This window comes from Lactuca virosa, chromosome 1 (genome assembly GCF_052849685.1).
Source record: "Lactuca virosa cultivar CGN04683 chromosome 1, Lactuca_virosa_CGN04683_v6, whole genome shotgun sequence".
Classification (NCBI taxonomy): Eukaryota; Viridiplantae; Streptophyta; class Magnoliopsida; order Asterales; family Asteraceae; genus Lactuca; species Lactuca virosa.
Window position 1 is genome coordinate 211013195 of NC_136426.1, and position 13816 is coordinate 211027010.

The 13816-nt window shown below is 33.3% G+C and overlaps 1 protein-coding gene across 3 annotated transcripts; it reads left to right on the top strand.

Annotated features, from left to right (window-relative positions):
- Nucleotides 1-3497: 3497 nt before the first annotated feature.
- LOC145164513 (disease resistance protein RUN1-like) lies at nt 3498-12980 on the top strand. 3 transcript variants are annotated; one of them, XR_013739832.1, is made up of 9 exons: nt 3498-3596; nt 5785-6382; nt 7471-8617; nt 8713-9036; nt 9106-10026; nt 10104-10692; nt 10836-10907; nt 12575-12693; nt 12818-12980. XR_013739832.1 is itself a non-coding variant. In XM_079083230.1 (7 exons), the coding sequence occupies exons 2-7, from the start codon at nt 5847-5849 to the stop codon at nt 10904-10906; spliced, it is 3588 nt and encodes a 1195-aa protein (XP_078939356.1). In that variant the 5' UTR covers nt 3498-3596; nt 5785-5846; the 3' UTR covers nt 10907-12553. The 3 variants fall into 3 exon arrangements, 1 of the variants encoding a protein (XP_078939356.1); XR_013739833.1 differs by having other exon boundaries at nt 9112-10026; XM_079083230.1 differs by lacking the exons at nt 12575-12693; nt 12818-12980 and having other exon boundaries at nt 10836-12553.
- Nucleotides 12981-13816: the final 836 nt, after the last annotated feature.

A 13816-nucleotide genomic window follows, 5' to 3' on the forward strand; every position in this document is an offset into this window, starting at 1 on the left:
TTTTTATTTCGGTTTCGGTTTTTCGTTTTTTCAATATATTTTTTGGGGTTTTGTTTTTTTTATTTCATAGATTTCTTCATCAACAGATGTTGTTAGAATTTAACAAAAATAAATAATTTGCTAAAACATAATTCAAGAGGAAGTTTGTTCACATTTAGTCATTGAATTTATTTTAGAGAGTAACAAACTTTTGACTTTGTTTACATTTAGTCACTAAACTTTTTTTCATTCTCTATTTGCCACTGAACTATTGAAACTGTTCACATTTTACGGTTATGACCGGTTGTTACCGGTCATAAGGGTAAAATGTGAACAGTTTCAATAGTTCAGTGGCAAACAGAGAATGAAAAAAAATTTAGTGACTAAATGTGAACAAAATCGAAAGTTTATTACCCTTTCAAGTCATTATCCCTACATCAATAAGGGGAATAATGGGAAAGGCCGAGGTGTGTGGGCTTGCCCGAGACTGAATCCACATTACTAAAACCCGGTATGCTTGAGGAGATATCTCGTCGGTTCAAAAAAAAATATGAATAGATCGATAACTTTTCAAGCCTATTTAGAATAAGTTAAAAAAAATATTATGATCGTATTCAGTGTCTTTAACATTATATAATATCGTTTTAATTAAAAATTTCGTTTAAATAAAATATTATGATCGTATTTAGTGACTTTAATATTCTATAATATCTTTAGCTGTTCAAAAAAAAAAAAATCTATAATATCGTTATAATTAATAGTTTTGTCAACTATAACGAGTATTAACTACGTATCTGTATGGAAGCTCATCAACGGGTACTATACACGTTTCAAGAATTAAATTACATTTCCTTTTTAACCTTTAATTCCTACGAAATTACCTATAAAATAACTTTTAATTGAATAATTTATGGATAAATAATTGTATTCAAATATATTCTATTAAATTCATGAATAAGTCATACTTTGAATAAGTCATTCCGTGTGGAAATCAATATAAATAAGTAAATTACAGTTTTGGTCTCTACGGTTTGGCCCAATATGCATGTTTAGTTCAAGTTTTAATTTTTTTTAACATGGATGGTCCTGTGGTTTCAACTATTGCATCAGTGATCACTGAGTTTAACTCTGTCTGAGTTTCATCGTTAAATACCCTTATTTGACCCTCATATGAGGGTATTTTTGTCTTTTTCTCGTTTTCTTTCTCTCCAAACGTTCGTTTTTTTGTTAATTCACGCATCCGCTTCTTCTTCCTCACACCCACTTCCTCCATTGTTTCTTCTACTCCATTCTTCCACAATTTAAAGACACACCCATACAAAGGTCAAGAATATGATCATTTTGTGGTTATGGTTCACAATCAATAATCATCATTCCCTTGACCAATCTCAACCAAGGTCGCAGATTTTGATGTTGTTCTTGGGTCATACCAAAGTGTAGTTTTATTGGGTGGTTTGATGTCCGAATGTGCCTTAGGTCTTGTGTTGTTATTACAGGGATGCTATAAAGATTAAAGAACATGTTGGAAAAATCCCATCAAGATGCTAATAAATAAAAAATCATGTTCTATGTTTCACGGGCTTTTTACAATATGGAACTCAACCATATGAACCTCCACATCATCTACCATGTCTAGTTTATCCACATTAAATTCACTATCACTACTACTTCCACCAGTTTCATTTTTTTTTGAGCTTTGTTTGAACATTTGTTACTATATTTAACTCATTTAAGCTTTCAACTAAATTATCTTCCATGTGAGTTTCATATTCCACTTTCAAGTTCATGGTATAGTCTTCCTTGATGTTTCCTTTGTATGGTAAGTTGTGTGTTCCAATATCAAAGAAAGGGTTAAAATAATCAAGTGTTTGTTGATAAAACAATGGGACATTTTTTTGATTGCATTAGTATATCTTTACCATCACCCATTGTCACATATCCACCATCAATCATTGCTTCACCATGATCATTGGGTTGCAAACCTTCACCATTACCCATTGTTTTATGATCATTTATAATGCACTCATCATCACATACTTTGGAATCAAACTTCTCTTGTGTTCCTTTAAACACTCTACAGTTTTTATAAGGGAATATAGCATGTCAAGTTTTAACAGGATCACCTACATTAATCACATGGGAAAAGTCAACAAGTTTATTCCAGTCAAAATCAAGTTTCTTGCTGCAAGACCCTATTTGTTTCCTCTTTTTCTTATTTCTACTATGACCATACGATGGATCACCATATATCTCCTCAATAGGCACTTCAATGGGGGGACATATATAAAGTACATATGCATATGTCTTTTATTATGCTCAATGTAAACCATGATCTAGTTAGACTCGACACCATATGTAGACCGATTAATCTCATCTTGGTCATTTCCAAGTGGTAAAAGACCTAAATCTAAGTGTACATCATGCATTCCAAAGCGATAATACATAGCTTCGTGTTTGACATAGGTTGTTTTTTAGTGTTTATAAGATCTTACGTTTTGAAGTTCAGACCGAAAGGGGATGAAAAAATATTAGAATATGAATAGGGTTTTTTTTCTTCGGAAGAATATATTTATAGATTAAGGAGTAGTGGTGTAACCCATAGGCAATGTTTTAAAAACCGGTATTTTAGTTGAACCGGTATGATGACCGGTTTTCAGGTTCAACCGGTTCGACCGTCGGATTAACCGGTTTCTATATTTTTCATGTTTTTTCGTATTTTCCTACACATACATACATATATAAATCATGAATTTGATGTTTACAAATTCAAACAATAAAAATACACATAAAAATAAGTTTTAGATGAATCCAAATACATTAAAATAACATATAACCATAAGTTCTAGTGTTTTACATCAATTCATATACGTCAAAAAGAAAATAAAGTATAATACCGTAACGATATATAATTTTAGATGAATACAAACACATCAAAAAACTTTATAACATTACCATATGTTTTTATTTAGAGAAAACTAAATATATATGAAAAAAAATCACCAAAGTTTATTATGTAAATGGTTTTTTTCATATGTTTTATATGGTTTAACCGGTTCAACCGGTTTATTTTGACCGGCTCAACCAGTTTTTTCTAAAAACCGGCCGGTTCAATCCGGTTCAGAAATCAATGTAAAACCGGTGTTAGTTGAACCGCTCCCACCCCAGATTCTCGGTCCAACCGGTTTGATCGGCCGGTTCAAACAGGTTTTTTAAACATTGCCCATAGGCGTAATTAGGTACATAATGGCGAAAAAGACGTTAAAAGATAAAGAGAACGTGAAAAGACAAATTTACCCTCATGTGAGGAGCACATGAGGGTCTATAACCATGAAACTGATCAGACGGAGCTAGCTTCAGGGATCACCAGTCAATTATTTGAAGCCACAGGGATCATTCATGTCAAAAAATCAAAACTCGAACTAAAAGTGCAGATCGGACACAACCACAGGGACCAAAACTATAATTTACTCAATATAAATCGTCCTCCTCTCTCGCTTTCTCGTCGACTCACAGTTTGCTCTGGTCTTCGTCGTTGATTCATATTCTATTCTCGCCGCCTCAGCTATCGTCGTCGTTCTGCAGATAGCTGTTAATTAATCCACATTCTTGCAAGTTAGGTTAGCATGTTAGACCCTTTGATCTTTTAATCATAAATTCATAATCATTTGTTTGTTCTCACCATCAGGTGATTGAAATTTCGACTGTTTCAGTTTCTTATGTTCGTCTTTACATTTCAATAACAGAGTTTGTTGTATATGTTTCTTTTTGAATGATGCTATCTGCTTCTGAACAGTAAGCTGAACCCTCATAGTGAATAAGCTTTAACATTTGATTGTAATAATTCTAAATTTCCTGGTGATGTTCCCATTTTGCAAAAGTTACTGGTCTGTTGAAGCCAGACTCGGTTCTTGTGAAATACTTTCGGTTGTTATATTCCTTAAAACAAAATTACTGTTTATGCTAGTGCAGAGTTTCGATCACTAAATTTACTTATTTAACGCTCAATTTATTTGCAAATAACTTGGATTATGTTTTTGTTTTAAGCTACAAAATTATGTCGGATTTTTCTGTAGATTTAAAACCTACAGTCTTGGTCAGCAAAGCTTAATTAAAGGTCATTCCCTAGCTAGGGGCAGAAAATACAACTCAAGATTGACCATGATATCTAGTATTTGCTTGTGTATAAGGTGCATTTACGACTGAAGTTTCATCTTGCATAGAGTTTGAAATTAACGAGAGCTTAGAAACAGGGTGATTTGTTAGTTTCAAAAACTTATCATACAGAACAACTATGTCAAGAAATTTGTTCTCTATTTGCCCGTCTGTATGCTGATACTTGATCTAGTGATAGATAATGTTTTTGCGGTTAATGTAGGTGCATAAAATTTGGGGGATCTATAAACAACCATGTCACGAAATTTGTTCTCTTTTGTGTTTGGATATTTTTAATCTTTGTTCGTTCATATCTAGTGAAAGTTTGGAATTGCTTATTGTTAGATAATGGATTGATCCCTTTACATAAGAATATATAGAAAATACCTAAAGTCTAATAGCTAAACCCTAAAGGGCTTGGGCCTAAAACCTAATCACTAACATTCCCCATGCAGTTTGATCGGGTGGAGACGATTAAACTGGAAAAATAAACAAAAAAGAAAACATAATAACTAGATGAAGATAGCGGCATCGGCGGTGGTAGAGCTCTAACAATGGCGGCTAACATCGACTGCTCGTCAGAGAACAAGAGAGAAGAAGCGGCAACCATAGGTGATTCCATTGAAGAAAAAGAGAAGACTGTAGACAGCTGCGATGATCATGCAACCAGCGGCAGAGGAGTCTGGAGAAAGGCAGCGAGAAAGAAAGAGGGCTCGAGTTGAGGCGGACGGTGCCAATTCCGGCGAGATCGGAAACTACAATGTTAATAGAGAAAAAAATGACTACAGACTAGAGGCTGCCCGGCGGAGAAGATGTCATCGGAGGAAGGCAGCAACAACATCAGAAGGGGTTGAATAAGAAAAGAGATCTGAAGAAGTGGCCAGCCGAGTAGGAGGCAGAAGGCTCAGAGGCAGGCGTCATGAGAGAAGGAGGTAGAAGTAGACGAGACAGTGGAAGAAACCGATGAAAAAGCTCTGGTTTGGTGTCAGTTGTTGTTTTATTATTTAGGCGGAAAAGAGAAGAAAAGGAAAAATATGAAACATAATGAAGGCACCTCCGACGACTATTAGAGAAGGTTGCCGGAGGTGGAAGGCGGTGACTGTGGGTTGTAGCAGCAGGATTAACCTAGAGCTCTGATACCATGTTAGATAATGGATTGATCCATTCTCAAAAGACAATTACATAATAATATATAGAAAATACCTAAAGCCTAATGGCTAAACCCTAATCACTAACACTTATCTCTATTGCAATTCCATTCATATGATGTAATACTAAATCTTGTGTTTGTTTCTAGAATGAATTCGGTGTTGATCTTTTTTGAGGATTACTTAAACTGAACGTTAGATGGAACCTATTTAGACTATTTTAGGGATGTATGTAGTGTGCTAATAAAATCATAAAGGTTTTGTAGGTTAATTTGAATAGATTGGTTTGATATTTTCTTGCACCTAAATTAACTGCAAAAACAGTTTAATTTGTTTAATTGAGTAACCAATTTTTAAACAATTCCCAGCTCAATGCTATTGTTTATTCTAATTCAATGCATAGTTGTAGATATGTTGGTTATTTATGAAGCATATTAAATTCGCATGTAAAAGTTTGGAGATGCATTTGTATTGTTATTTGAACACTTAAATTTTTTATTTGTAGAGTATAAGGAGAAGCTAGATTTAACTCATAAAATCGTGGGAAGGGTTATTCTATCATTTATAATGGTTGTTCTGTCTGAACTTTCTGAAGGATCTTCATCTTATTCATCAACTCATAAAGGTCATAGATATGACGTATTTTTAAGTTTCAGAGGTGTTGACACTCGTCATAGTTTCACTAATCACCTTTATAACGCCCTCATGCATGCCAATATAACTACCTTCTTGGATAATGAAGAGATTGAAACAGGGGAAGATCTGAAACCAGAATTGAAGAGTGCTATTAAATCATCTAGGGCTTCTGTTATTGTGTTGTCCAAGAATTATGCCTCTTCAAGGTGGTGCCTTGATGAATTGGTGCTGATCCTTGAGCAACATATGACATCAAACCATATTATTTTCCCGATTTTTTATCATGTTGAGCCCACCGATGTTAGGAAGCAACAAAGTGGCTTTGGAGATGCAATGACTAAGCATAGACGGATGATGGAAGCAGAGACAGATGCAAATAGAAGAAGTAAATGGGCTCAAAAGATAGAGTTGTGGGATAAAGCACTTAATGAGGTTGCCGATTTAAAAGGGAAGGATGCAAATGGCAGGTAACACATGAAAAGTCAATATCATATTTTTATGCATTTTATGTCGTTTCTTCATTATCATCAAATAGAAATATTTTTTAACGTATTTAAATTTGGATAAATCTTAAAGAAAGGGTTGAAGTTGAATCTAATTTATGCAATTATGTGATTTAATAAATTAGTTCATATAGGTAGGTTAGCCATTTGCTAATTTTTAACACATTTGTTATGCATTTATTATTTTATCATGAATAAATTAATTTAGATAAGGAAAATCTCCTATAAAGTCCTTACATTTTCATCTCATATTCAATTAAGTCCCTATATTTTTTTTGTTTGAATAAGTCCCGAATACTGGTTAAATTATTAAATTGTGGACAAGTTGCAAGTTAGTCGGTATTCCAACCGGTTAACAGCATATGTGGGTGTCGTGTGTAGGGACTTAATTGAATATGAGGTCAAAATGTAGGGACTTAATTGAATATGAAGTCAAATGTAGAGATTTTGTAGGAGATTTCTAAGCGTGAAACCCGCTAATCTGAAATATTGTCCACCATTGAATAATTTAACTGGTATTCGGGACTTAATCAGAAAAAAATAATAATAATATAGGGACTTAACTGAATATGAGTTCAAAATGTAGGTACTTTATAGGAGACTTCCTTTTAAATAATCGGTTGTAATGGTTTTAATTAATAAACCAAATTTTTAATGGTTGTAGTTTCTTTTACTAATATTTATATCACCGTACCTTCAATTCATATCATCTGTTATTATTATGATAAATAGATATTCTTGTAAGTAACAAAGGTTAACTTACATTTTGTTCTGATTATGCAATACCACGTTGATATTTAAGTTTGTTGTTTCATAGAAACACAATGAAAATTGGTGGCCCGTTAATTAAATCTTGTATTACATTGGTGGCTTTGGTCTTACTACGGTTAGAAGTGCGGACACGATAATATCTATGATGTGAAAAACTTTATTAAAGAATAGCTTAATATGATATAATTTTTATTTGGATCTTTTGCAAAAATTAAATCTCCAATATAGCATGTTAGTTTTTTGGATTGTGTTTTTTGGTTCTTACAAAAATCAAATTCCAGGCTAGAGGTGGAGCTTATTGATGAAATTCTTAACGACATTTTCCGTAGATTACACATATCTTCAAGGTTTCCACCACCCCAACTTATTGGGATGGAGAATTCCATTAAATTCGTCACTTCATGGTTGAAAGATGTATCATCAAATACAACAGATATACTAACTATTTTGGGCATGGGTGGGATCGGGAAGACGTCTTTAGCCAAATATGTCTATGCATTACATTTTCTTGAATTTGACACAAGCAGTTTCATTGAGGATATCACCAGGAGATGTGATAAAAAATCCAATGGGATGCTTGATGTACAAAAGCAACTCTATGATGACATTTCAAAACGAAGTTCAGTTCAAGCTCATGCTCATGACGATTCTATATACACCTCAATGATAGAGAATGTAGTAGCCTATAAAAAGGTGTTTCTGGTTCTTGATGATATTGGTAGTCTTGACCAATTAGACGCGTTACTTGGAAGAAAAGGTTTTCATCCGGGAAGCAAAATAATAATAACAACAAAAGATACATGGTTGACCAAGAGTTGTGCACTATTCAAAACAAATGTGAAACCCAAACATGAAACACACGAGATTAAGGGCTTATCTGAGATTGATTCACAAAACATTTTGTGTTTTCATGCATTTATGTGCAACGATCCCAAGGCAGGTTATGAAGAGGTGTCAAAAAAGCTAGTGAAGTATTGTGAAGGACATCCAATGGCGCTTAAAGTTTTGGCTAGGTCTCTACATAATCGTGATGTAACTTATTGGGAGGGGTACATAGATAGACTAAAGAAAGAGAATAATTCCCCTATAAATAATGTCTTGAGAATGAGCTTCGACTCTTTGCCATCAGAAAATGATAAGGAGTTGTTTAAGCATATTGCTTGTATTTTTGTTGGAATGGATAAAGATTTTACTGTAACAATATTAGAGGCATGTGACATAGAGACAAGATCTGGGATCACGAATCTTATTGACAGATGCCTTCTTAGTTTCAAATGGAATAAAGAATCGAAGAATATCGAATTGGCGATGCACCAGTTGGTTCAAGAGATGGGAAAATTTGTGGTACGTAAAGAATCACTTGACAAGCCATGGGAACGAAGTCGATTATGGGGCCATGAATCTTTCAAAGCATTGAAGCAAAAAAAGGTAAGATGTCGTGGCATTTCCTATTTTTATATACATGTGTTCTTGCTTAAAGCATTTCCTATTTTAAAATGTTTTTGCATCCCCTTTCTTTTTAGGGTACAGAAAATGTGCTAGGCCTCATCATTGACATGCGAATGCTTGAGAAAGAGAAATTACATGGATCGCTTGAGTTAAAAACAGATGCATTGAGTAAAATGGATAGGCTAATGTTGCTACAACTCAATTATGTGCAAATCACCGGATCTTACAACAAATTTCCAGAAGAATTAAGATGGTTGTGTATGCATGGGTTCCCTTTAAAGTCTATACCTTCTGACTTACCGATGGAGAATTTGGTTGCTCTTGACCTGTCTTATAGCAATATTGAATCATTTGGGATTTGCTATAACTATCCAAAAGGACTTCCTAAGAAGCTAAAGGTAAATTTCTCCATTTATTACTCTTCTATGTGAGTTGATAAAATTCACTACCATTCTAACTCATCTTAGTCTCAGCAATTGACTGGATCATGCTCAGAAGAAAAAAGGTCGCTTCGATCATTGAAGATTCTTAATTTAAGTTTCTGTGAACAACTTCATAGTCTTGGTGGCTTTGACCACCTCCCTAAACTTGAGAGGTTGATACTTAGAGGTTGCATTGGTTTGATTGAGGTTTGTGAGTCAATTAAGAAATGTGTTGAACTTTTCTTCATTGATCTGAGCTGCATCAAGTTTGAAAAACTTTCAAGAATTATATGCAAGTTAAGAAAAGTTGAAACATTATTGTTAAACGGCTGTTATCTCGGTGAATCTCCAATCAAGATTAGGGATATGGATTCAACCGAAAAGATCATGGCTAACAACATTGGCATAAAAACAAGAACGTCTTCCTCCGCTGTTCTGAAGGCTATATCAGCTGATTTTAAGTTCTTAACGATTCCTTTACCGAGATCTTTAGTAAAGTTGTCACTAGCAAATAATAATTTATCTACCGAATCCTTTCCCATGGACTTCGGTTGGCTATCCATGTTAAATGAATTACATTTAGATGGAAATCCTATCGTTTCCCTGCCTAATTGTGTTAGGAGCCTTCCTAGGCTTGGGATACTGAGTATGAGAAATTGTAATATGTTGATGTCAGTTGAGGATCCTCCACATACACTAAGAGTTTTGGATCTCCATTTTGATTCTGAAAAGCATTTGCTACGAAAAGTGGTATTTGATCCACAAATGTCTCCACTAGGGTTCATATTAGACTGGAACATGTTAGCAACTTCGTCGTTTGAATTTCAAGGCTTGGTCAAAATCCAACCAATGGAAGGTGTTGAGGAAAAGGTAATACGTAGTTTGGGTTGGACGAAGCTAGATTTCCTTATTGGAAGGCGTGTGGGAACCTATCTTGTGAATCAAAGAGAGAAATCTGAAATCCAGGTTTGGTCTAGTTAACTATCTGTCTATGTGTTAATATCTATGTATATTTAATTAATGAAGTTGGTTGTATTTGGCAGATGTATTATGAATTTGGAATATTCAGCACAATTTATGAAGGCGAAAAAATGCCAAATTGGATTTCAGATAGAAGCACGGGGTCATCAATGTCATTTACCATCCCATCATCTCCGAACAAGCTTAGAGGATTGAATTTCTGCTATGTGCTGACATCTCAATATCTGGATTATAAAACTTTTAATTTGCCGGTGATCATAATTAGTAATATTACAAAGAACCACACCTGGAAATACCAACATTACATTCTCCATGTCGATGTTGTTGGAAAGTGTTTGACCTTGTTAAGCCATTGGATGTTTGGGGTGAATGATATGGAATGTGGTGATCAAATTACTATTACCATGAGACCAGAACCATTTCATGTTGAGTGTGGGGTGAGTTTTGTTTATGATGATGGAGACATAGATGAAGAAGAAGATGCATTGGGTTATTACAGGTCCTGGAATCACATTATTGGTGGAGATTTGACCATATTTCAGTTAACAACAGGAGAGTACATCTTAACAATATGGCGATTTCTGCTGTTTGAAAATCAAATACGTGAACATTCATACGGGTCTTTGTTTGGAGATGGTGTCCACTTTAAAGGTAGATAACTAGATATCTTTCTTATGTATTACTTCTTATGTAGAGCTGATAATAACTAAAATGATAAAGCTTTGATGATTCGTAATTCATATTTGAATTTTTGTCAATCAATCTCACATCTTTAATCTATCTCTTTTCATTAGACGACCAAAGACAACTACACTTCAGAGCTCTCTCCCAACGGAAGCCTGGCGTACTGGAGGATGGCACCTAAGGTATTTGTATATCCCAAAAAACAACAGTCATAAGCTTATTTTAGGTTCGTTTTTATGTTTTCTAATGGCAGTGAAGGTGATTTTTTGTTTTACTGTTTTGTTGTCCCAAAGAGTTGAATCTTCCAAACATTCATGTTCAAAAGTATATTGTTTGTATGTATTTATCTCCTTCTCCTCCGTGGCTCCACAAAAAAGGAAACTGTATTGCACAACACAGTTGATCACATGACACTTTTTTTTGGGTTAATAAACTAATCTTATTCTCAAAATTTACTAATATATATTTATTTCCTTAGAAAGAAAGAGCAAGTTATATTTGTACCTCTTGTATAAGTTATCATGCAAAACAACATAGGAATGCCCCCTTAAATGTTGGTTCAAAACTTAGCATATGCTCGACATGCTTTAAATTTTGATGAAGCTTTAAAACATACAAGGAAAAATTGGGATTTGAGAGCTAATCAAAATAACTGGAGAAGAAAGTTGACCTTTATGTTGGTATAGTAGTCAACATTCTTGATGAAAAATAAATAAATAAACAAAAGGATGTCTTTTAATATACCCAACATATTGTAAATTCTGCATGTTATAATGCTTTAATAAGAAAAAGATTGAAAATACAATGCTGTAATAGAACTAAATGATAGTAGATTATTGCAAAATACACAAATAATTAATGAAAGTATGGTGCTATTTCTTGCATGTAGCCCTTAGCCAATTGAATATTAAAACCTTTTACTTTTGGTGAGTACTAACTACACACCGTATGTGTTAAGGATATAATATAGAGGAGTTAGGGCACCATGTATTTGTCCCCTGAACCTGTCATCTTATGTGGTCCTTTTGGTGAGTACTAACTACGGATTTTTTATTTTTTCGCACCTACATTAACTATTCACTTTAAGGAAGAACATTATAATTTCACTTACCATATATGTAACCACTGAATGCAAGAAATAGCATGGTGCATTAGTTTGTCTTACTTTTTCTTACTAAGACAATGTACTTTAGAAAATTTACCAAATTATATCATTGTATTTTCAATCTCTTTCTTATAACATCATACTTTGAAAATTCTATCCTTTCATAACACTGAGAATTGCTTTGTATTTGGATAGCATTGCTATAATTTGGTTATTTTTCAAATTACAATGCTATAATACAAAGAAATGAAAATAGGATTCTATGATAAACAAATTAGTGAGTACGTTGCTATTTCTTTCATTTTACTTCTCGAAGTTGCAGCTAAGATGGGGAAAAAGGTGTAATGGTTTATATAGCTTTTTTGACATGCTTCATTCATGAAAACTTCACATTCATTTTGGATGTCATTGCTATGCAATGTATTTGTTAGAATGTAGATATTGTACTTATTAGCTTTGGCCCTAACATTGATCCGGGTTCATGCCTTTATATATAGTCTTTACAGTATTGTACCAATTATAGCAATGAAATGTGCTTTGTAAGTTGGATGACATTGGTATAAATGGGTTAATTTTTCAAAGTACAATGTTGCTGGAAGAAATGAAAGTAGAATGTTGTACTAAACAAATCAATGCAGTAATGTGTATTTTTTGCAATACAAACCAAACTAAATAGCATGTATATGAAATTTGTTTCATTTTTGTGGTTTCTCTTCTCGAATTACATGTATCTAAATTTTTTAGATGGGATTCAGTCAACCTCCAACAGCTAATCAAACTGCTTCAAGACCCTTTGTTCCTATGAGAGAAAGGCCCACCAATAGCATCAGCCCCCCCATATTAGATTCTCAGTTATATATCACGTATGTGTATTTATTTCCATTTCTTAATGTAGATTTGTTATATCTTTAGTTTACAAACTAGTATAAGTCTTCAAGTTGGTGTTTGTCATCAGCCAAATCTTAATGCTTTTCACTACAATCTCAGGTGAATGTCAACTCAATTCTCAAGGTGGAAATTAAACCTGGACCTTAGGAAATCACTCCTTATCAAGTATTCATGTACCCTATGTGTTTAATTTTTAATTTCTGTGTTGACAAAATTTTGCTCCCATCAACTCAGTCGAAATGAAAAAGGTTTAAATGTAAGAAATAGCAATGTAATTTTTTATTTTTATAGGATCTTACTTGCTTAACTTACTATTACAACATTCTGCTTGGAATAATCTGATCACCTAGTTATAGCAATGTCAAATATCCAAATACAAATCAATTTTTGCGAGTATATTTTTCAAAGTACTATGTATTAATATGAATAAAAAAAATTAAAAATATTATGCTATATATGATTTGGTTTAAAGCATTGGCTAATGGAAGCATTTTTCTGTTTTGTGTTACAGCCCAACAAAAGGCCCACGTATATTAACTAGATTGAATAGGACAAAAATTGAACTTTGGATTTCATGCCACTAGTACAGAAGAGATTTGATAAGGCGGTTAATATAATTTGTTGATGTGGTTTTCTAGCCGCACCAAAAAATATAGCATAAAAAAATAAACATATTTGTTGATGCGGTTTGTAAACCGCATTAGAAAACGGGGTAAACCGCCTTATAAAATATCAACATTAAAATCACAAATCACACCAAAAAATCAAGAACTGCTCTATTAAATAATAACACCAAAAAATAAAAAACCGTCATATTAAATAATAGTACCAAAACATATAAAACCGTCCTATTAAATAATAGCACCAAAACATATAAAACCGTCCTATTAAATAATAGAACCAAAAAATAAAAAACCGTACTATTAAATAATAGCACCAAAAAATTAAAAACAACCCTATTAAATAATAGCACCAAGATATGTATAAAACCGCCCTATTAAATAATAGCACCAAAAAATATAAAACCATACTAATAAAATACAGCATCAAAACTAAACCGCACTATATATCATTTAACAAATCATCAATAAACAAAAA

What these genes read in the sequence shown, in the direction of transcription:
- LOC145164513 (XM_079083230.1), top strand. Translation starts at nt 5,847, where the DNA reads ATGGTTGTTCTGTCTGAACTTTCTGAAGGATCTTCATCTTATTCATCA. An exon ending in AAGCATTGAAGCAAAAAAAG is followed by an intron (nt 8,618 to 8,712) that starts GTAAGATGTCGT and finishes CTTTCTTTTTAG; the next exon opens with GGTACAGAAAATGTGCTAGG. An exon ending in GACTTCCTAAGAAGCTAAAG is followed by an intron (nt 9,037 to 9,105) that starts GTAAATTTCTCC and finishes AACTCATCTTAG; the next exon opens with TCTCAGCAATTGACTGGATC.